The 25000-nt window shown below is 39.3% G+C and overlaps 1 protein-coding gene across 1 annotated transcript in view; it reads left to right on the plus strand.

Moving 5' to 3' along the window:
• The window catches only part of adgrl2a (adhesion G protein-coupled receptor L2a), a 75272-nt gene that overhangs the window by 28959 nt on the left and 21313 nt on the right, over nucleotides 1-25000 (plus strand). The window contains exons 3-12 of the mRNA XM_037698060.1: nucleotides 510-524; nucleotides 1653-2453; nucleotides 16117-16413; nucleotides 17143-17246; nucleotides 18171-18356; nucleotides 18980-19018; nucleotides 20871-21054; nucleotides 21790-21912; nucleotides 22916-23121; nucleotides 23774-23947. Of these exons, the coding sequence (XP_037553988.1) occupies nucleotides 510-524; nucleotides 1653-2453; nucleotides 16117-16413; nucleotides 17143-17246; nucleotides 18171-18356; nucleotides 18980-19018; nucleotides 20871-21054; nucleotides 21790-21912; nucleotides 22916-23121; nucleotides 23774-23947 (2129 nt within the window). The remainder of the gene's footprint in view (nucleotides 1-509; nucleotides 525-1652; nucleotides 2454-16116; nucleotides 16414-17142; nucleotides 17247-18170; nucleotides 18357-18979; nucleotides 19019-20870; nucleotides 21055-21789; nucleotides 21913-22915; nucleotides 23122-23773; nucleotides 23948-25000) is intronic.

Below are 25000 nucleotides of genomic sequence, written 5' to 3' on the forward strand. Positions count from 1 at the left end.
TATAATGTATGCATATATTGTGATTTAAATATGATCTACTTTACTTACAATAACAAAAATCCTTTATGTTATGCTCAAATTGTTTTGCAGTGTATCAAGCAAAAAAAACAAACAAAAATAATAAAATTAAATTACTTTTTAATGTAAGACAATGATGGCAACTGTAAGTTGTTATTCATTATATTCCAAACTCAAGATTGGCAGCGAGTTGAAAAGAAATCCACCCACCACTTCTAAGAAAATCAACACTGGCAGTTGGTCGTGAGCACATTTGTGATCAGACCAAGATTTTTATGTGCTAATCTAACTCATTTTTCTACTACAGAGCTTTGACTACTATGTGTCATCTTTCTCACAACTTTCCTGCTTTTAATAGGTGTAGCCATCGTTGTTTCCATGTCTCATAACAAGTTGCTGCATATGTTATCATAGCGATGACAGTTAATTCATTTTAATCTCTTTTTTCCCCCTTGCACCCCTTTCATTCTCTCTTCCAACGCCCAAAATAGAAGTGGAGCAAAAAGGTAAATAACAGACATGATCCAAATCCTAGCTCCTTGTTTTGTGGCATCTGGTTGTAAATGACCTATTTTCTCATGGTGGCCTCTACAAACACATCGTAAATGTTTCCTTCAGAACACCCCGACTGTAATGTTAACGGCCAGAGTAGCGCAAAATATAAGTGAGGCTGGCCATAAAAAACATGAAGAAAAGAGCACACAAGCAGCCAAATGATGTAAATGGGGGTGTATTGGCTGCAGTCCTTAGGGACATCCTCTTCTCATTCTCCCTGTGTGCTTTTCCTACTCAGCAGAATCTCATATTGCCTGGCTTCCGAACCCTTTCTCATAGCATGCCATGGTAACAGTGTTTCTTGGCCCTCTTTTCAAGCTATTGCATTCTACTGTCCCTTTTTTCTCCAAGCTACCCCCTTCTCACTCTTCTCCCCATTATTACCCATTTGACCACTTGCTTCTTTTTTCTCTCTTGATTCTTATGCCTCCTGTACCCCAGAGCAACAACCAAAACACCTCAATGACATTCTTAGTGAAAGTATTTGAAAATTTTATGATTGTGATATTTGCACCACTTTTTAAAGAAGAGCCTTTTCAGGTATACACTGTTGAAAAGGTGGTGAAACTAAGACCAATTTAAGAATATAAATTTTGCAGACTCGACTGACTCCTGTTTTATCATTACTTTTACTGTCTTATTGCCAAGTGCATTTATTTTATTTTTTGGCTGCATTTTTAATTTAATTTAATTTATTTATTGCTTTTGTTTACAGGATCAGTTGTTTTGTTTTGTTTCTATCCTGATTCCCTCCTTTGTGCTCTAGTAAACTGTAAATGTCTATGAGGCCAATCTTCTCTTTGATTCATAATACTTTATATATTTGAAAAATATTCTAATTTTATTTTTACTTTTTATTATCCAAGACCAAAATTGTTATATTGCTTGTTAAAATTGGCAATAGAGCTGTTAAATCCATGTTGGCCACTTTTTAGAAATATGTTTTTCCTCACTTTTTGGGGGGACAACACGTAAAACTAAATGAATACACTAGTAAATACATTGTATGTTCTGCATTTTTTTGTATTTCACTTTTTAACCTGTGCTCATTTCTCATTGTACTCTTCTTTCATCACTAGTTTTTATTTGTCCTGGGACTCTGAAAGCTGTTGGTGAGCCCTCCTTTCTATTTGAAGCGGAGCAACAAGCTGGGGCCTGGTGCAAAGACCCGCTTCAAGCCGGCGACAAAATCTACTTCATGCCTTGGACCCCGTATAGGACTGACACTTTGATTGAGTATTCCTCCCTGGATGATGTCAAAAATGCTCGGCAGACCATTACATACAAGCTGCCTCACCGGGTGGATGGAACTGGATTTGTGGTCTACGATGGGGCTGTCTTTTTCAACAAGGAGCGGACACGTAACATTGTGAAATTTGACCTGCGGACTCGAATCAAAAGTGGCGAGGCCATCATCAATAACGCAAACTATCATGACACGTCACCCTACAAGTGGGGAGGTAAAACAGACATCGACTTGGGGGTGGATGAGACCGGGCTGTGGGTGATCTATGCCACAGAGCAAAACAATGGCATGATGGTAATCAGCCAGTTAAATCCATACACGCTACGATTCGAGGCTACTTGGGAAACAACATATGATAAACGCTCAGCGTCTAATGCCTTCATGGTTTGTGGAGTACTGTATGTTGTCCGCTCCACCTATGAAGACAATGAAAGTGAGGTCAGCAAGAGCCTTATAGATTATATTTACAATACTAAACTGAACCGTGGGGAATACGTTGATATCCACTTTCCCAACCAGTACCAATACATTGCAGCTGTGGATTATAATCCCCGAGATAACCAGCTCTATGTGTGGGATAACTTTTATGTCCTGAGATACAACTTGGAGTTTGGCCCACCCGATTCACCGCATGGTAAGAACCCTTCCTTTTGTTTTTCTTGTCAAAAGTACAATTTTAAACTCCATTGCTGAGATGGTAGTTTTAGTTTCTGTTCAAGTGCACTTTGATATTCCTTTGTTATTCCCCATCCATGTGTCAGGTGTCATAGTTGACTGATTTTTAATTTAGAATCTAATATGTGTTAGCTATGTTATGGGAAACTTTTGAGTATATGAAAGCATCTTGGGGGGTTTGAAGTGAACAGGGGTCTGTGATAAACAACACCTCAAAGCCAGTTACCATATCATGAGGGATCTGTATCTGGGGGATTTGGAGAGGTTTGCCATTCCTGCATTCCCAAAGTCCCTTGTGCAAAGGCTCCAGGGACCACTGCTAGCATGTTGCTGTTTTATTTATTTATTTATTTATTTATTTTATTTTAAGACAGAGTGAGATAGGGAGAAAGGGGAAATATATATTCTCACTTTTGGAGGGATGCTTGCTTGCTTGGTCAGGTGCAAAGTCTGGCCTGAGGCAAGGTCAGATCATTCCCCACATGATGCTGAAATTTCTAATCTCCATTGGCCATTAAAAAGAAGAAAAGGAAGGAAAAAAAACAGCATTTCACATCCTGAAACGAGAGCATAAGGATTTAAGGTTTTGACTAAGAAAGAGAAAGTAGACACGCACGGGGGAGAAGGATCAATCACCCAGGGTCACGTCAGCTGCACATGTTTTTAATTTAGCTGTCAAGAGCTGAGCAATAGCTAACCTAGGTTTGTGATAGCCCTTACACTGGAATATAATAACAGTAATTACCCTAATCCCCTTCACACCCAGAGTCCTAAGCCCACGTAATACTCAGTGCAGTCAGTGATGAGCCACAGAGGTCACCCAACTTTTCCAAAGATTATCAAAGAGCTCAATATTTATTAATGTTTGCTCGTCCACTTTGGTATTGATAGGACTTGAGCTGGGGCTGCTAAATTGGATTCAGTCAGTGGAACAGCATCAGTATAGGCAGAATAAGGCAAGCTTCACTGGGACAACGAATGCTGTCCACTTTCAGAGCAGAAATAATATTCAGAAAATTCACTTCAACAATTATAATCTTTTTTTTTCACTTTTGAATGTTTGATAAGATAGCAAGGGACATTTTGAATTAAAAAAAGCACCCTTTAGTAATAAATTTAGAATAATCCATGAAAATGTCTTTTTTTTTTTTGTCTTGTTCAAGAAATCGTTTTATACTCCTTTACAAAGTAGCTGAAACTTTGCTAATTAGAACATGTAATTCAAAGTTTTAGGATATGCCTCCGCATGTGGTCATAATATATATTTCCTTCTCTTGCAAGAATAAAATTATTGCATACTTAGGATGACCTTTGATGTTTATATGCTGTAAGCTGACTACACAGAAGTGGAGCAACATCATTTATTTATAGCTCTGCTGATATGGATTCAGCTATGTACAACCAGATTTTATGGTCAATCGATTTGTTCGTTTGTTGAACGGACACAGATCACTGATAGCAAAATCAGATGCTTTAAACTGATCTACCCCAAAATATCATCACAATCCACCTTTTAGTGTGCATTGTGCCTGAGTGCATTGAAAACACTCCAGTGTGAGTGAGACCTCCCAGCCATCAAGATAAGTCCACTTCTTGTTCTGTTGAGTATGCTTAGAAACATTACAAATGCTACCTGACATACTGTATTTGAGCACCGGCATGCACATTTTTATTTTAATGTCAACAAGGACTCTGCTCTCTCTTCTTGACAAATGGAACATGAGTCTAGCCCTGCTGCTGACTAATATATGTTGAGCTGAAGTCGATGAGAGCAAGGGAGAGTGGTCCAGGATGATCATCAAGATGTCAATAAACTTGTCCTCCCACATGGCTGATGTTGACACATAAATGATGGCACTTTTTTTTCTGGCTGTCACAGGACGCCCTCTCTTAGCTTGATGTTCGTTTTTTTTATTTTGCCTGCTTCACTGGGCACTGAAACAAGTAATCAGAAGACTTTTGTGACAAAGTTTATTCGGGTTTCAGCATTACAACAAAAGAAAAAATGAAAGAAAACAAATAGAACATTTTAGTGTACCTAAAACTCAAATGACCTAAGTATAGCAAAAAGTTCACTTGCAAAGAGCATCATCCTGAATATGAGCGATACATACGATCCAATTGATGCGATGAACAAACATGTACAAAAACATTAGCAACAGTTCCTCATCAATGCAAGAACAAACTAAGCAAAACAGCTACAGTAGTCCCTCGCTACTTCGCAGTTCGTTTATCATGGATTCGTTCTATCGCGGTTTTTCAAAATAAGATTGGACATGACACACAACTGGCTGATTGATGGATGAGCCACATGATAGGCATGATATATATATTTTTTTATATAAATTATTTTAAATTATTTAGCCCCTGCTACACATTTGTGCAGCCTAGAGCAGCAGAAAAAGTTTCCTCCTGCAGCTCTGTGCAGCCTTACTGCAGGATGAACTTCCTGCTGCAGTTAAACAGCTGACCGGATGTTCAGCTGCAGAGTGGAGAAGTGGGCGTGGCCAAGGTACTTGCAGGTGGCAAAGAGCAGAGGAGGAAGGGAGCTGAAATCATGGCATTCTGTGCTCTTTTAGAGTGTTCAGAGTTTAGAAACGTTGTTTAGAATATTGCAAGAGTGTGGGAATAGTTTAAAATGCCTTAATATATATGTATGTAAATAATAAAATAAACTACTGCTTACTACTTGTACTACTACTCCTACTTCGCAATTTTGCACTTATCGCAGGTCTTCAGGGTACGGATCCCCCGCGATAAATGAGTGACTACTGTATAATAATGATTGACAGCTTTCAGTCTTAGAACAGCATGGTAGCGTAGTGATAATTGCTGTAAAATCACTTCAAGGAAGTCTCTGATTCAGATCTCTGCTGTGCAGGCCTTCTCAAGTGCAGGTTATCTTTAGCAGCTCTGGCTTCTTTCCATAATCTAGAAATACGTATAAGATTAATTGGCAATTCAAAATTTTGTGACTTTTTTTTTCTCTATGATGTCCATATATTTATGGCTTTACAAAAGGCAAGAGTTGTAAGTAAACTATTTACAAATTCTCATTTTTGTTTCATACATACGGCAGATTTGTTCAAGGGACTTTGAAACCACGTGGAGAAATTGAGTCAATAGGGGAGTTTTTGAAGAGATACAGATGATGTAAAAATTACCCTGTGTTTGTCTAGTATACACATAAGCAACTGTATTTTGCTATCATGAAGTGCAAGACATTGATGTGGTGTTAAGATGGTGCACAACAGGCAGTTTGGTTTTTGTCACCTCCAATAATGTTGGCCGTGTAGAGACAAGATCATCTCTTGTAGGATTATAGGGGGAATGAATGGGGTCACATCCAACATGAAGCTCCTCTGAAAGTCGACATTAAATGGGTCAGTAAGTCTCTCTTTTGGCTTTATCCAGCAGCTCTATAATCTGCTCATTTAGCCATGGCTTTGTGCTTGTTTTCCTTTTGGCAAAAAGGAACTCATAAAACTAAATATTCCTATTTTGGTTCTTGTAAGTGAGATGACTAAATTGATTTAAATGAGGTATTCCCAGAGAAGACTCCTCATTATCCCCCCATTAATGTAAAAAGTTAATTTATGCCAAGCTCTGATACCCTTTAGTATGGATTATCAAAAGCTCTGCCTACCAAAACTATGCATTAAAGGACTTTAGCATGGTTTTAATGGGACACATATTGTGGATACCTATTATTTGTCCATTGTTGCAAAATCACAGCTGTACAAAAGCCCTCTGAGCTGCAGTTAACACCCACAGAAATCAGGACCTCCTTAATTGTTCAAATGTCAATACATTTGCATACAGTTTTAAACGTTGCTGCATTCTAAAATAAAACATTCACAAGGGGATTGCAACAGACGAAATGATCCAATTTGTAAAAAAATTAAAGGGTACAGTTCTTCAACGTGACTCGCCAATTAACTTGCAAAACACTGCATGTGGTCAAGACTATGCCCTGTAGTTTGTGTGTTATGAAAATGCTTCACAGTGCAAAAATGTTCAGCTTTTACAGATGCATGTGACTTGTGTGCACAAGCAGTCACCCTAGAGAGCTTACCTCATACAGTTTGATTAATATACAGGTCTCTAATAGGCACCACAATGATTCATCCTCGACTTCTGCGGTGCATACAGAGAGGTCAACTAGTGCAAGGGAAAATTTAAAGAGGATACAGAAAAAGTGAAAAAAAAAATAAAATAAAAGATGGATCGACAAAGGAAAATCATCAGCGTAAATTGACACCAGCATGGAAGTATCCTCGAAAAGATATCATTATATCTTAGTGGGCCTGAGATGGTGTAGGGGCACGGCAGCCGACTAGGGACCCGAAGGCCCTGGGTTCAACCCCCGGTCATCGCACATCTTGTGGTGTCGCTGAGCAGGACACCTAATCCCAAATTGCTCGCCGGGCACTTACATAGCTGCCCACTGCTCCACCTGGGTGTATCCCAGGTGTGATGGGTTAAATGCAGAGAGCCAATTTCATCTTTGTGTGGGAACATACAATGATGACAACACATAGCACTTTACTTTACTTTTTTTTTTGTATTATTAATTTTTTTGTATTATTAATCCACAGGAGCATGTATCCAAAGTCTATAAAAAATTTAATCAAAAAATCATCCTGTTTCTAATTTGACTTCATACTTCAGAAATCACGTTCTGATTGGGTTTGTAATCGTTTTGCAAATTTGGACTCGACTCTACAGCTTGTGCATTGTCCATATTGTAGTTCCTCCAGATATTTAACAGTCAATAGGCACAATGGTATTCTCAAGGCTTCAAATCTCATGTCAAGCACCTAGCAGGTGATCCTAAAGTGGCTGCCTACATCTTCTCCACACAGTTTACAGATTCACCTTTCACTCATCACTTCCAAGAAGCCAACAGTTAAATCTCAAACACAAGGTTTCAAAACCTTATTCCACACACCAATGGGTGATAACTGCTTTCACTTCTTTTATGCAATCAAAGTCAACATTAAGCTATCACAGTCATTTGACGAGCCAAGGTAAAACGGCCAAGACTCCATTCTTTGACATGTTCAGCAGCGGCACAGAGGCAGCGATCAGGATATGTTCAAAACAGCCAATTTGTTTGTTTGCCTTAACAACAGTCTCTCCTCTTCTCGAAGCTATGTCAGCTGCCCAAATGGACCCAGCGGTGTGAAAGGAGAGGTTACTGATGTGGAAAATCACACTTTTTGTTTTTGTTTGCCTTCTCTTATTCTCAGTGCTATGAAATCTTTTTCAGACTCCTTCCGTATTATTTATAACTATCATTATCACCCTGTTGCTTTCAGTTTCAGTTTAACCTCTGATGACTGGTAGACACCCATTTTTATTTTATCCCTGTTCCCCTATGATCCGTCATGAGCTGAGCTCCTCATTCTGATTTATATTCAAGTATGTCTTCACATATATGCATCTATTTGCCTTCTCCTCGGAATTCAGGCTAAAGCCTCAACCAGACTGCTCAAATAATGCCTAGTGGGAGCAGTGCTCACTAAATGACTGGATTTAAGTAAATCCTGGGCTCTGCCTCCTGGGAAACTATAAATACACCACAGACCAAAGATGCCCATCATGCACACAAGATCAGGGATCACACTGCTTATGTTTGACATTTTGAAATAATATTTCAAGTGCTACAGAATTGTTATGTTTAACAAGGATTTTAAAGAAATAATGGAAAACAACCCTTGAGCATGAAATGTATCCTCTCTCAGTTTGAACACATTATTTTGAATTGACTCAGATGTCCGTAAAAGTGGAATCCCTTTATTGACCTATTTGCGTCCAAGTTTGTATTTATTGAGCTGCCAAGTGCACACTAATTTTGGATGACACAAGCTAATTTCAAATAAAATCTGCTACTGTAGTGTTCAGCAACATTTCAAAACCGCTATTCAACTTTCTATTAGGCTTGAAACATAGATGGAGCAGGTTCATTGAGGAACATTTTGAGCATGGAAACCATCATGTCCCAAAGGCTATGGAGACAATAGACTAGCATGATTCTAGACAGGAAGTGTGAATGGCAAGTTGGCTTTGCATATATTTATTTCTGCCAAAATTTAAGATAAAAATACAAATATCTTAAAAAGAGCAAAATCCACCACCACTTTTAGATATGATAACTACCGAAAATCAAACTAGAGATGGGAAAAACCACGAGCTGAAAAGAAGAAGCGGGTGAAGATAATGTATGGATGGATGGATGGAAAAGCTACCGCCTCTCAGCGAGCAGGTCACCCTGGTTCAAATCCCAGCCGGGGACCTTTCTGGGTGGAGTTTGCATGTTCTCTCCGTGCATGCGTGGGTTTCCCCCAGGTACTCCGGTTTCTTCCCACAGCCCAAAAATAATGCATGTTAGGCTGACAGTGAGAGAGTGAATGATTGTTTGCCTCATTTGATTCTATGTGTCCCTGTGATGGACTTGCGACATGTCCAGTGTGTCCCCCGCCTCTCACACAGTGATAGGTGATCATGGGCACCAGTGACACCCGCCACCCAAAAAGGAAGAAGTGGGTAAAGAGGATGGATGGATGGATGGATGGATGGATGGATGGATGGATGGATGGATGGATGGATGGATGGATGGATGGATGGATGGGGAAAATATGGGGAAATCTTCAACTAAGTATAAATAGGGGGGAAATAATTGCATCAAATAGATAAATCGTAATCGGCAGGTCAGACTTTTGAGAAATCGGTGATCGGACAGAAAACTGCAATTGGTGCACCCCTAATTTTAAGTCTTAATAAACCCTTCCCACTCTCTTTCAATGTTCTAAACTCTTAAACCTACATCATTTTAACAACATACATATATACTGTACAGTACTGCAACATTTTACTCACCAGCTCAGCAGACCAACAGCTCGGACCCGGTTGGGCTCGGTTCTGGTTCTGCAGACTTACCCTGCAGCGACAAAGCCCACTGCGTCATCTAGGTTAATGTACACATGGATAATTGAGCTTCAGGAAGCTTCAGGAGTATTTGCAACTTTCCTACCAGTTCTGTGAGCTTAATAGAGAGATTGTTACTTCTGACTTTACAGTGGAAAAGTATCCTTCCATTATGGCAGAAATCAGCGGCCGTAAGCACTGTTGGCTTCTGGGTAGTGTAGTTCTTTTGACCTGTGTTACAATATAGGCTTATTAAAAGAAAAGTGCAAAATTGTTTGAATTGTTTTTTGTCGTAAGTTTTATCCCATACCATCCCAAATACTTGAGTAATATTAAAGTTGACAATCGTGTGTCGTGTACAGTCTTATGTTGAAAAACCACGAAAGAACGGATCTGTGAAAGTCGAACCATGAAGTAGTGAGGGACTACTGTATTTCTTTATTATATCTCAAGTGTCAGCTTCTGTGTGTTAAAATTTAGGGGTAACTATATCTACTTGATAATCATGATTTATAGTCCTGTTCATGATGTATAAGGTGTCACATTGTGGTATGATCTTAACCATGGAGTGTCTAAAGCAACCATTCAGCACTCGAGGTGAGGAAAGCCACCTGTTTTCTCTGAAATCTGATCACGATCTTTGCTATTTCTCCAGAGTAAAACATTAGCTAGGTCCAGATAAGAAAGGCTGTTTCACGTCTGTATTCCCAAATACACATGAACATAATGTTTTCTCATAATCCCAAAATGCTAGTAATCTCTTCCCTTGCAATGTCTCTACTGCTGAAGATAAAAGGCTGTATGTCGTGTAGTTTAATGGTATCGACTGACAAGATACAAGTATCTGAACATCAGCCAACCTGAGGTAATGATTTAGAACATCATAAAGAGTTGTTTTACATAAAAATAGAGAGAGAGCGAGAGAGAGAGAGGTGGTGATTATAGTTACACTGAGCCCTATAGCTAGGGGGATCTACAGTCTCTTGTTTGATTACAGTCAGACTATGAAACAAGGCGTGTTAAAAGAATTATTACTCAGACATCACAATGGTCCCCCATCATTGGCTGACACACGCCTTTGAGGAGATTTATTTCACACAGCCTGATCATTGTGTCTCGGAGTCTGTGTTCGTCTGATCTGTGCATATGAGGATTTGTGGGTTTTTTTTCCTTTCTGTTGCACAACCATGCTCGTGTGCATAAAACTTGTGTGTCTCCAACCTCTCAGATGTTTGCCTGTTTCTATGTCTGTGTCTGAGTGACCACCCTCCTGCGTGCACCGCATTGCACTTACTCTGCCTGGCACACTTTGAGTTAACGCTTGAAATGTGAGGCACGTACTGTACAGAAAGCCAGAAGGAGGGGAAAAAATGCTTGGCAGCTGCTGTGTCTGCTTCCTGCATTTTGGTGTCATTTTGTGTGTTGAGTTGTACATGTGTTTATATGTATGTCTGTGGATGTGTGGGTGGGAGTTGAGTGCACCGCCTGCCTCTGTCCGTGCGAATCAATGCATTGGTGTTGTAGGACAGAAAAAATATTGGAGGCAGCAGTAAATAACATAATCCAGCTATTAGGTTTTTGTTCCCCAAGACATGAATGTGTACCAGACACACTTCACAAGGACATGGCTCATGGGAAATTATGTGAATTTTCACTCAGCTTTCTTCGTATTTACAGCTGATGCGCCAGCAATCATATGCCTTGTTCCCTTCCACAGCCACGAATGCAGGGCAGAGTGAAAGATGTGTAATCCAATTTCCTTTGTGTGTTATTGTTATTATTGGTACATATCAAAATGCATCACATGCTTGATATAAATCATTATACTACTTCATAGTCAGTAGCAGATCTATTTCCATATGAACTTAGAGGGAAGACTACTTCCAGGAAGGATTAAGTGTAATGTTTTTTTGTTTTTTTTTAGCAAGAGTTACTGTATTTAAGCAACATTGAGGAGAGAAGTGTTTACAACAATCCTACTCTTTTTTTTTTCAACTAACCTATATATTATGTAGTAAAAAGTTAAAAGCCGGTTGGTTATATGCATATTTTCTCTTCACAAGATTTCTTCCATCTTCTCGCAGAGTTAAAAAACAAACAAAAAAAACCCTCAAATTGTCTGTTTCCTCTGACTCCACTTGTTAACTTTTGCTATTTCTTCTCATTTTGGATGTGATTGCCACTAAGAGGCCACAAGTACAAAAGACACGGTCTTTCAATGTAGCACAATGTAATTTTCCCACAGAAATGTGAACAAAGAAGTACATGAAAAACACTCTTACATGAAACATCACCCATCATTGTCTTGAAATCATTCCACAACAGAATGGTAAGAAAGAGGAGAGAGCATGAAGAGGCAGCAAAATTATTTTAACATACTTTTTGATGTGGCAAATTATTTGAAGCAATCCCAAATGTGTGCTTCTTTCTCCTTTGTCACAAGATAAACAGCACCTGATATCACGTCTGAAACAGTACCCTGATGAACAACCATGCAGAGTCAGTAAAGTCATTAAACATAATATAACAGGCACACTTGCTGTCAGTTTCCATTTGTCATCCTGATATGAATACTCAATCCTGGTTCCATCTAGGCTCTGTGTTAGCTTGTGTGTTCTGCGTGTGTGTTTCTAACTTCTTACTGTATGAATATGCTCCGACAACGCTCGACAAGCCTTACTCTTAACTTTGATTCCCATCTCATTTTCTGTCATCGATTTCAGACCTATAGCCCCAGCGGTAATAACATAACTATGGAGAAGTGCAACAATGTGTGGGCGTTGACTCACATGGAGGTTATGAATAAGTCTGTTCTGACTATTGGCAGTGCTTTGGAGAATATCAGTCTATCCACTCACACTCAGTGACAGCTAATTGAAGCTTACCCTTGGGCTGAGAGAAGCAGAGACATAATAATCAAGAATCTTGTCCTGGATTTCACTGCATAGCCCAAACAGCCAACTTGCTACTTTTGTCTTTATCAAAAGAATATTGTACAGGGAAATTCAGACATGACACACCTCAGTGGAAGACAAGATGTTATGAATCAGAAAAAAAAAGGCTTCTGCAGCACTAGCAACCAATCAATATCCATCATGCTCTGCCTCTACTTGAAAGCTCATCCAGTTGGAAATCTCTGTGTGGCAACAGCCTCGGAGGAAAGACCGTTTAAATACTTCAGGTTAATTCCTTCCAGCTTTCATGGGATTAAGTTGAATAAAGCTATTGTGTAATGGTAATAAGATTATTGTGTTTGTTGCATTCCTGGCTAAAATGTTATGTGCACGAGAATAGCAACGGTCAGAAAGGCCATGGTGTTTATGAACAAATCTAGCTGAAATATATAGCTTATGGCGCACTTCACATTCAGCTTTTATTTTCGCAGAAAAGAGGATTACTTTGTACCATAAACATAACATGAAACTCCCACCAACAGGATTATTTTAGCCTTTTGATATAATGTGTTTGACTCATATAATTCCTCATTAATGAAGCTCTTTAAAGTGCAGCTGTTTTCAGTTGCAGAGTGGACACATTGCTGCTTCAGTTTAGTATTAGGCCATCCTTCTTTAATATACATATTTATGATAGTCAAAGCTGTTAGTTTTAGCCTCTTAATGACTGAGGCTAGCAATATTTATCTCTCCAGTTTGTATTGATGTACAATAAAATATGACATAATGAGATGCACAGCACTGTTTTTGATTTAGTACCTTCCCAATTGCTGCATTCACAAAGTATCCATGCACAAAAACCACAAAAAAAACTAAATTTTTAAAGCTTTTACAAAATGCAAATCATAAAAAAAGCAGTAAATCACACTCTGCTTAGCATTTACAGCATATACAATTATATAAATAAAGATTAGAAAATACATTGACCCCATATGTCAGTGCAAAGACCAATATTCAAGGTTCTTTATCATCATTTGCATCACATGTGGTATATGAGGTGGAACGAAATTGTGACTCAAGGTCCCAGTTACACCCAAAAATAGCAAAAAATATAAAGTATAAAAGAAACAGTATACATGGATCTAAGATATACGCTAAACACTAATAATGTAAAATAATGTGGTATATTAAACAGCTGCCGGAACATTGCACAACCCAATCAAATTTGACATGTGTAGGTTAATTTTTAAATTGAAGTGGAAACATTTTTGTGGGGATACATACCAAAAATAAAGAAAAACTTCATGGATACTTATTTTTATTTGTTGCAATTGTAACGTCATATTCAATGTTCCAGCTGGCCATGACAAGCAGCAATGTGAAGACAAGATACAGTTGCTAGCTGACATGCTGCAGGAATGTGCTTGGCTTACAGTAGATGCCTCTTTGATGTACTGGTTATAGTTGTGAGCCTTTTATCTTATATCATGCTGCTGAAGAGCGATTCATTTTCATTTTATTTTTGTCTGGACCCCCCCCCCCCCCCCCCCCCCTCCACCCATGGAAGCCATGATCTTATCTTTCATACTTTTGGAAATGGGAAACCTTTACAGGGCCCCTACGGTTCCTTGGGATTCCTCTGGACATTTTTCCAGGCAACTCTGACCCAGATGTTTAAAAAGAAGCAATAATAATGATTTATAAGCTTCACTGACACACACGCTTGGCCATCAAAACATGTAAATTGAACCAGAAATGTAAAAAAGTTTCATCGTTTTTCTGCGGGTATCTCTTTATCTGCTCTAAGCAATAAAATGGTTACAGCAATAAAGGGATTCTGGTGCAGGAAAGAAACAGGCATTTCTGTCAGCCAGCTAAATGCTAGTGTTGAAAGGACACTAAGCACAGGTTGTCTCTCATCCACTGTGACAGGCTGTGCTGCTGTGAGCATTTCATCGTGTTGAGTAAAGGGATGCAGGTAAGGGAGGAGGGGCAAGGAAGAACGAGGTGGAGGTGAAGCCAGCCAGCCAGCCAAATCTGCCTTCAGCTCTGTGTCAAACCCGCTGGCCAGTGTACACTATCATGTCACCTGATTGTGTGTGTATGTGTGCATTTGTGTGGTTCTGTAGCCCACAACAGGAAGGAGCACACCGAGTCATCTCCTCTGGTCAATAGAGCCTAATTCGCCACAGGTAGCAGTGGGCCTCAAAGGCGATTTCCCTTCAGCTCAACTGTGCTGAAGCCTTTCATCCACTCCAAGGGGCCTATGTTGATAGTAGTACTTGTGTGTGTGTGTTGGGCAAGATTGAGGGTTGCTTTCAGTCAGTCCCATTATCCAATGGAGGCAACAGATATGGAAGTGTTGTCACCTGGGGTCTGTCTACTTCTCCACCAATCCACCAGAAGAAAGAAACACATTGTTCCTGAATTTTGCTGTCATCATCCTGTGTGTGTTCCTCCACCACCTCCCCTTTCTGTTTTGCTTGTCCTGCATCTCTCTCTCAATTCCAACCTTTTTTTTTTTTTTCTGTAGCTGCCTCTCATCTGTGTTTTCACCGCTGCGTGGAAACTACTGAGAGCGACTGTGCTCAACTCAAGCGGTGTAACAGCACCGCTTCACTTTCGCTGCATGCTCTACATGCAGCCTAATGGAGGAAATCAAAGTACTCAAACACGATTAGGTTCACTATGCACCTTGTATTCCAGTCAGACCTCCTTTGATTGATGTAGCATATCCTTTTTAAATTTGCCCAACAAATGTCTTTGATGACCGATACGGTTTTGTTTGGTAATGGTTGGTGTAGTGTGGATTGGGATCAAAAAGATTTATCAGCATTTCATCTATAAAACTCCATATTTGACTTGTATAAAATGTAATCACAAGAATGCTCACACTCCGCTCATGAAACATTTCCTCAGTTTTCCTTTGTGGCAAATGTAAGCAGTGCACTATTTTCTTTTTCCCTGAGACTGAGACATATTGTTTTTGCCCAGAGCATTGTATGAGTTACAGCATACCTACTGTATCAGAGTAGAAATAACTGGAAAATGGGGGTCTGGCAACATGGCTATGCAGACTTGGTGGTCTTGCTTCATCCATCCATCCATCCATCCATCCATTTTCTTTACCCACATTTTTCATTTTCTAGTTGCAGTGTAGCTGTTGCCTATTTCCATTGGTCATTGTGCGTGAGGCAGGTTACTCTCTGGACACGTTGCAAGTCCATCACAGAGCCACTTAGAGACAAATGAGACAAACAACAATTCACACTCTCACTCACGATTCAGTGAAAGTTAATTAGCCATGCCACAGCTTCTCCCAGGCAGAAATAACTGCCAGACACAAAAATGTTGCTCTAAATATTGTCTTGTTTGGTTCAGTCAGCAACGTAAATAAGAAATAGTCAAAGGATATGTATGTTGCATTAAAAATAAATGTAGGCTTTAACATATTCAGCAAATTGTGAAAAAAGCAAACAAACAGGAAAATACCAATAGGATCAAAGGGATGAACTTGTTTGTTTCCACCATCAAATAGTTAACCTTTTATTTTTTTGTCTAGGATTTTTTAAAGACATAGTTCATATACTCCACATCATCCACTGATGAACAGATCAATGGAAAACTACAAATCAAACTACTTTTTTTTTTTTTTTTACAATGCTGCGTTATAAAAAGTAGAATTATGTTCCAGTGGAAAGTGTGCTTCATGAATCAAGGCAGTGATCATATTTCCTCTGCAGATCTGTCAGTGCTCCACCGAATCACAATGTCCCTTAACCCCATCTGTCTGCGCAGAACCACCACTGTCGGAAGCCACCGCATCCACACAACCTCAGAGAACTACAACCGTCGCTACAACAACCACAGTGCACTGGGGTGCAGCCAATACGACAACCACAACAGTGCTTAAGGAAGGCAGCAGGAGAGCGCCCAAGCCACCTCCTGTAATTCCACAGACAACTTCTCCTCCTCCCCTGGAGTCCTTCCCCTTACCGGAGCGTTTCTGCAAAGCCATGGAGAAAAGAGACATTATGTGGCCTCAGACCCAGAGGGGCATGCTTGTTGAGCGACCTTGTCCCAAGGGAACACGAGGTAAACAGGGCTTTCTCCCACCTCAGGGTTGTGTGCAAGCTGTGTATACCTGGAGCATCTCAAGAGAAAATCCCTGACTTTGTTAAATCAGGCTGATAGTTTTGCATGCACAAATATTTTTATTTACAAAATCACTTGTCAAAAAAGCCTGAAAACACTGCTTTAAGTTGTAGCTATATTATTCAGTGTCTAAATTTGATAAAGAAGTGTCTAATGGCTGTGTGGTAGAGAAGCAGGCTTGCATGTCTCTCCATCAGCTTGCAGGAATATGTGCATTCCTCCTTTGATTGTGCGTGAAATTGTGCTCAGACTTCATCAGACATGGCACTGATTTGGTGAGAAGAAAAATATTACCACTTTGGTTCAAAAGCAGTAGTAAGATGCTTCTTTTTTTTTTTTTTCCTAGCAAAACAATCTTACTGAAATACTTAGTGATTGGTGTTTGGAGTGTTCTGAATTCCACAATTTTAGTGTAATTTTGTCACAAAGTTTTCAAAAGACACTCGGACTGAGAAAACAACCACCCTGGTTGGCATGTCTTTGAGTTTCTCTTTTGGGCTTAGGAAAGGATTTTAAACCATAAACCAAACCGTGTTTCTCTTGCATACATAGTGTTGTTGTTTTTTTTTTTTCCTGTTTATGTCCTTTGCTGTCCTTTAAATGACTTCAAGGGGAAAAAATATGATTTGATTGAACATGACTTTACTTTTCTTTTTTCCCCCCTCCCAGGCACAGCTTCTTATTTATGTGCTCCTTCTACTGGGGAATGGCACCCAAAGGGGCCTGATCTTAGCAACTGTACTTCCCACTGGGTTAACCAAGTAGCCCAGAAGGTTTGTATAAGCTCCGACTTACCATTCTCTTTAGAAGTGAATTTTTTTTAGTCAAAAACAAATAAACAGAGGAGGGGGGGGGGGGGAATAATGGCAATCTGCTTTTTGGGAGGGTTTCCTCTCTAAATTAAATTAATCGGGTGGTACGGTGGCACAGTTGGTAGAGCTGCCGCCTGATTGGTAACTCTAAATTGTCCCTAGGTGTAAATGAGAGAGTGAATGGTTGCTTATCTTGTTTGTCTCTATGTGGCCCTGTGATGGACTGGAGACCTGTCCAAGGTGCACTTTTGTACTCTTGCAGTGGTAACTGGACATGGGCACCAGTGACCCCGTGACCCAAAAAGGAAAAAGCGGGTGGAAGATAATGGATGGATGGATGGAATTAAATTAATCACTAGTCAAAAGATGACAACAAATCTGGCCAGATATACTTATAAATAACATTTGGAAAAATAATTGAGGATTTGTGTGTCCATTATGTTCAACCTGTTACATGGACCGCAGGCCTTACTGGCATACATTTTATCAGAGTCTTAATGTGGGGACTGTTTAAGGGTTAAAATTAGGACGAAATCCAATAAAAAAATCTAATTAAAGGATGTAGCACAAGAAATAGTGGTAGAATTAAAGTGTTTTATATAATAATATTTTTACAGTATATAACATTGAAAATTAAGTAATCCACTTAAAATTTAGAAATATTCACCATTCATACTTGTTTATATATACAATAATGCTTAAAAACATTTTAAACATCATTTTTTCATTGACCACACACTAAACTGCAATGCACTATAGTTTCAAAAAGTGACATTTTGAAGGCTCAGTCGTGTGGGATCTACTGCCAGAAACAGAGCCGAGAAGATCCCACCAAGTCTGTTGTTTCCTTTTCTTGTACACATTATTCACCCTCGCCTCCTGCAGATCCGGAGCGGTGAAAACGCAGCTAACTTAGCCAACGAGTTAGCAAAGCACACCAAAGGCCCAATCTTTGCTGGGGACATCACCTCCACAGTGCGCCTCATGGAGCAGCTGGTGGATATTCTGGACGCTCAGCTGCAGGAGCTTCGACCCAGCGAGAAGGATTCCGCAGGACGGAGCTTCAATAAGGTAACCAGAACCACCAGTAAGCAGCGCCAAATGAAGCAAAACTAAATCTGTCTTTTCTTCGGTTTCCTCTTGCTGAATCACTCGGCAGCCAGAGTGTGTGTGGCTTTGACATTTCACTGACAAGATAATATAAAAACCTTTATTAGATGATACTTTTATTAGATGATTCAATCAAGTTGATCAAGATTAGCTAAGACCTGCCTGATTTTGCAATGAACTGCACAGAAAGGCAGTCACTGACTACTTAACAAGGATCGAAAAACTGTTTTAGACATTTATTGTCACAGATAATTGTGCTTAATAGCAGTACGTTAATGATAACATTTTTAGTGTTAATCCACTGTGAAGTGTCAGGTGTGTAGGAAATGAAAGTATGCTGTAAAATGAACATGATCCACAGCGCATTTGTCTCTTCATCAGCAGGTCAGTAGCACAAGGCAACAAGTAGTGCTTTCTATGCTCATGTATTAGTCAGTTTGTACATCCATAACTCAGACATGCACTTTTGCTAGACATTTTTCACCCCCCCAAAAAGAAAACAAATCCCCACTTTTGTAAAAAAAATCACCTATATCTAATTTCTATCTGTTCTTCTTCTTTTTTAATAAAAAAAACAAACAAAGCTTCAAAAGCGAGAAAGGACATGCAGGGCTTACACAAAGGTACTGAAGCAATGCTTCTGCCCAGTCTGCTTGCTGCTGTTCCCTTTGTTTCTACACTGCTGTATGTGCCCAGGCCCAAGTCCAGCAGCATGTACCTTTATGCACCCCCCCACCCCCACCCCCACCCGTGCTTCCTGCTTTTTCTGAGTAACTGCTTGACACTCAGCCACAAAGTGCTCTCTGAGACAAAGAGAAGTCATCTCCGTTTCCTGAGGTGGCTTCTTTTCTTTGGATGTGTTTCTGTGTTGCTCTTTACTCTTTGCATCGACAGCTGTGATGTGTTTTGTCAGTCATTCTGCATTCCCTCTTGTATGTTTATGGTGTTTACTCAAAAGTGCACGCCTGGATGCATAAAACCACAATTCAAGCAAACCACCCTGCACGTTCACCCTTTTCATTATTCATCCGATGAAGGATTTACTGCTTTATTTCCTGTTTCTTTTCATTTACTTATTTACTAATTTGTTTATTTTTGCTTTTCTTTAGGGTTGAGGAAACATTCACATTTTGTTGGAATTCATGAAAACTTGTGTGATAAAATTCAGACCGTTCACTTGACCTTTAACTGCACTGCATGCACATTAAAAAATGAGTGTGTTGTACTAGGACACAGGTTTAAGGTAATTTTCTAATTTGTCAGGGTTTAAATCCGTAGCTCTGTCTGGTTATATTGGTTACCACAGGTCAAACAATAAATTTCATTTCTAAAATGTGATCAATGGTTAGAATTTACACATCCAAGTATTTTGACCTAAGCATGGGGGACAACACTGTCCTCTAACTATCTCCAACACCCACCATCCCCCATATCAATTGCTCCTTTGGGAGAGCATTAAAATAGATCAAGCTAATTAGCCATCCAACCAACATGCACACATAAAACAAGGTGGCAAAAAAGAGAGAGAAAGAACATGTAGATCCCCCTACAGACATCCATTTGGTTTATACTGTCACAAACAGTAGATTTAAATCCATCGGAACACACAGCAGTTGTGACAAAGCAGATTAATACTGGACTAATGATAGCAATGAAGGATCTGGGACAAGGGATTGTCAAGGCAGTGGTATCTGACAACTGCCTTGACACATCACATTGACTGCCCCACCATCACCCTTCACACCTTCCCTCATACCCCAGCATTGATTACCTGATAAGATGCATTGATTTGATTGTTTCCAGAGGTTACCCCGTCTTGTCTGGAACCCAGTCCCAATTTATTCTCTGTCTTCTCTGAACTTCTTGGCTTTTTGGCACCAAAGAATGTCTCCAGTCAGGATAAATGTTCCAGTCAGTTTTATTACTCATATTTCCCCAGTCAGTTTTTTTTTTTTTTTTTTTTAATCCCAAGTTTCTTTTGGAGGGTGACTTAATGACAATCATTCAGTTGTATACAGAATTTTGCAATTAGATAATTTTAATTGAGAACAGCCATTGGCGCTTTCATCAGGACAGCTCTTAATATCCTGTTATCAGACAGGCCTGATAGGCTCAGTACACTGTGACCCAAAGTGTCTCCCTTGATTCAACGTCCTTGAAAAAGAAACTAATTCCCTACCATCAGTGATGCACCAGTACATTTCTCAGTTTGTCCTTCATGGTCAACATGGTTTTAAAAATAATCTCTTTTTGATTTAGGAAATGTCTCGTTTTATCAATTATTTTTTGCTTGCACTCAATTTTAAACATGAATTGCAGTCTTTGGTGTGATTCCTCAGAATTCTTCATTCATTCATTTCAATGTCTGCATGTCAATGTGAGTGGTACGATCGCAAAGGAAGTACCGGTATGCAAATATTTTTTTCATGTTCTTATTTGGTTTGTTGTCTTCCTGTTTTGCCTGGTTTGATGCAGGCCATTGTGGATACGGTTGACAACCTTCTGCGACCAGAGGCCCTGAAATCATGGCAGGACATGAATCGCACTGAGCAAACTCATGCAGCCACCATGTTACTGGATACACTAGAGGAAGGAGCCTTTGTCCTTGCTGACAACCTTGTGGAACCTGCCATTGTCAAAGTTCCTGCTGACAATATAAGTAAGTAAAGCAGAGTTTAAGGTGACCAAATGACAAGCATTCATGATCACGCTATCTCCGTTAATTTGAATACTCTCATTTCATTGTAAGAGTCCGTCCTAAGATGGGAAAACAATGTTGTCTCATAAAAGAAGGAGTTTGTTTTCATAATAAGCATTTAAACCCTGGGGGAACAGAAAAAAAGGCGCATATTAAGTTCAACGAGTCGCTTACTGACAAAGTGATGAATATCAGACAATTAAATAGACGGGATTCTCTGATTGCGCACACTTACTTTATGAATGTATGCGTCTAGACCTTGTAACTCTATACATTAATGTGAACATTAGCCTGCTGTGGAGTCAGAAAAATTACATTGTTTATCCACAGCCTCTTCTTCCTTTTCTCATTTTCTTCATCTGGTAAACCATAGAGGAAGGTTTCCTTTCCTTGCAGCTGTTTTATTCAAATTACCTAGAGCTAGAAGGAAAAAAAAAACTCAGTTTTTGATTGACATTTTTATTGCTTAGCTCACTCTTGCCGAGATTTAGTGTTCACATGACATGTTCATGTGTCCTTTGGTTTGCATACTGTAATGATTTGTGAAGAAATGTCAGGAACTAAGCTCTGGTATCAGTAGCTCTGCTGTTTTTTTTTTTTTTTGTTATTTATTTTTGTATTTTTTGGTTCTGTGTCAAAAAGTCACTGATGACTTTTTTATTACGGTGTATATTTTTGCCTCTCTTTGTTCCGCAGTCCTAGATGTGTATGTGCTCGGCACCGATGGCCAAGTCCAGGACTTCAAGTTTCCACAGTACAGCAAGAGCGGACTCTCAATTCAGCTGTCGGCCAACACAGTTAAACTAAACAGCCGAAACGGTATGTCGGAAAAACAAACAAACAACCCCACCCTCCCCAAAAAACAAACAAAAGAAACGCTAACCTCATTAACTCCTGAGAAAAACAAGAGTGATTATTAATTGAAACATTTAAATGTATTCACTTGGGCCAAATTTGATTTCCTACAGCTGCTTCTGTCCATGCACATACTCCTATGTTCAAAATTGCATAACAAGTTATTACTATAAACTAGTTATTGAGCTTACAACAGACGTTGTATGCTATTAAAAAAATGTTGCTTTTTAGAGAATAATGGCAACAAATTGGCAATAATTCCAAATGTACTGTAAAACACTGACATACCCTAAATTATACATTGTAATATTTGTAGAGAATCTCAGTTTTAAAATATGACATTACATTATTCATTTTCTATGTATGTTAAGGACATTTGATAATAATTTGGTATTTGTCACCTCAGTGCATATATAACTAGACAGTACAATGCTTTGTGTGAAAATATAATGTTGTTACAAATAAATACCATTGTCTTTTCATTAACTGTATGCTTGTTAATGACAATTTGCCATGATATTTCAGAAGTCACCAAATAAACATTGCAAGGGTTTTTGTTACAGTTAAAAATATGTAGAATAGAACATACTTACAGAAAGCCTAAACATGGATTGGGACGTGAACTCATTAATGTGCACAGTGTTGAGAAAGGGCTGAATAGTAAGAGAAATGGATTAGATTGGCTTTTGCCACAATGTGTTGAAAATCATGTTTTCTCTAAGAAGGTGAGGAAACTATGTGGGTGTAACTGAAAGTCATCTGATTTTATTAAAGAAAAGTATTTTTTTTTTGTCACTTACCTTTATTATACATGTCACTTGCTTCATATTTTAGACTGAGTTACTCAAAAAAAAATTGTAGTGTTTACCTATTTTTTTATGGTTGTGTTTAATTTGCGTTTTGCCATCCCATTATTTTTCATTCTTAATTGTAAAATCTTTTTTTTATGACATATTTTCCTCATCAGGAATTGCCAAGCTCGTCTTTGTGCTGTACAAAAACCTGAGCCAGTTCCTCAGCACGGACAACGCCACCATCAAGATGGCCAACGAGGCTTACGGTCGCAACGTGTCAGTGGCCGTCAATTCTGACATCATCGCTGCCTCGCTTAACAAGGAGTCCAGCCGTGTATTCATTAATGACCCAGTGATTTTCACCCTGCAGCACATTGACGTAAGTCTCCCCGCAGAAGTGAATGAAGAGGTCATTTACAAAAATAGGACCAGGAGAGAACAGCCAGAGCAGATCGAGATCTGCTATTTGAATTGTAAATGTCTCACTAGGTCAGTCGGCAGTTTATTTAAGTCATTGAACATCAAATTAAAGGAGCCTTTAGAACCTAAGTGAATTCTTAATGAAAACTAATTCTTTAATCAACATTGGGATATAAATGATACCCATTTTCTTTTATAGAGGGGGAAATTAACTCCTAGATTAGCCCTACAATCTAGGATGAAATTACTGGAGCACCAATTATCTTTTGTCTTTTAAAGTTGTCACTAGAGTTCCCAGAGGGCCATGCATGACTCCATTCTTTATCAGAGAAACTGTGCAATTCTAAAGACACGCCGTCAAACAATTATGCTTCTCTGTTATTAAGGCCTCATATACTCAGCTATGCTTCGGTAGAGCAGGCACATGCCAAATGAGATACAACATATGAATAGCTTCATAAGAGCTGTGAAGGGAGAAAAATTCTCATCCATATCAGTGCTGAAAAATACTTTGTATGAGTAGGGGGTAAATGGCCTCTGTGTTCTACATGTGCTTCAATTTTGGGAAGTCAATTATTTGGACACTTAACCATATCTCTTGTTATCTGCAGATGGAGCACTACTTCAACTCCAATTGCTCCTTCTGGAATTACTCTGAGAGGAGTATGATGGGCTACTGGTCCACCCAGGGCTGCAAACTCCTGGACTCCAATAAAACCCACACCACCTGTTCGTGCAGTCATCTGACAAATTTCGCCATCCTCATGGCACATCGTGAAATCTCAGTATGTCACTTCTTTTTTTTACACTTGTTCAACTTACTTGACATGTGTTTCGATATAGACACAAGTGAAGAACTTGAATGGTTGGCTAACTATTTAGACCAATTTTGGCAAGGTTTTAAATACTCAGCATTGTTAGAACAGCATTTTTATACTTGAAATTACACTCTTAGCTGATGGACTTTCCATGACTAGAGTGTCTTTCATAGCTCTGTTGCTTTTGTGTGGTTTGTGATAGTTGCTATTAACAAACGAGGAAAAAGATCACTCTTCAGAACAATTTGAGAGTTCTTATAATGTTCTAAGCTCTGCCGTATTCCCACTATTAAATGCCACACACCCTACTGTGAATATTTACCCCGCAATCAATTATCACTCTTTTTTTAAATAGTAGAAAGTCACATCTGAGCAGGGCTTAATTTGTAAACTGATCAATGCTGGAACGCAAATAAAAAGCAGGCTGGCAAGGAGTGGGGCGGGGTGCAGAGAGTCTGGGGGTCCTCCCCCAGAAAATTTTGAATGAAGTAGATGCGATTTCTTGCATTTTGCTGTATTTTAATGTGTTGTTAAACACCTACATTTATAAACACTCCACTTCTGTCAAGCATCCTACCCCCCTCCCCCTTACTCAGCGGTTCCGAGCCCGACTCTCCTCGGCTGAATTCACTGTCCTACTCGTTGTCTGGCTCCACATGTGAAACCTCCAGGCGCCTCCTCCTTCTGTTCATGGCGGCTGCCTGTGGGCTCCTGCCCACGTACGACTGCCTGGTTAGCTCGGCACTCACTCCCACCACTCTTTTAGGGTCGGAGTTTTTTTTAAGGGCAGAAGTGCATTATGCTAATTGAAGATGCAGCTGGTATGTGATATATTAAGAAACCGTTGTGTTTAAAACTAGTGTTTATGTAATTATTTTCAGTTTACATATCCAATATAAGTTTTATTCGTTCAAGGCAGTCATATTTGTTCATAACTTTATTATTAGTAAGCCTGAGAGTTACCGAATCTAAGCAAACAGTAACCGGAACGCACCCTGCCAAAATAAGAGAGTCTCCGTA

Source organism: Nematolebias whitei, chromosome 3, assembly GCF_014905685.2.
Source record: "Nematolebias whitei isolate Nwh7 chromosome 3, NemWhi1, whole genome shotgun sequence".
NCBI lineage: Eukaryota > Metazoa > Chordata > Actinopteri > Cyprinodontiformes > Rivulidae > Nematolebias > Nematolebias whitei.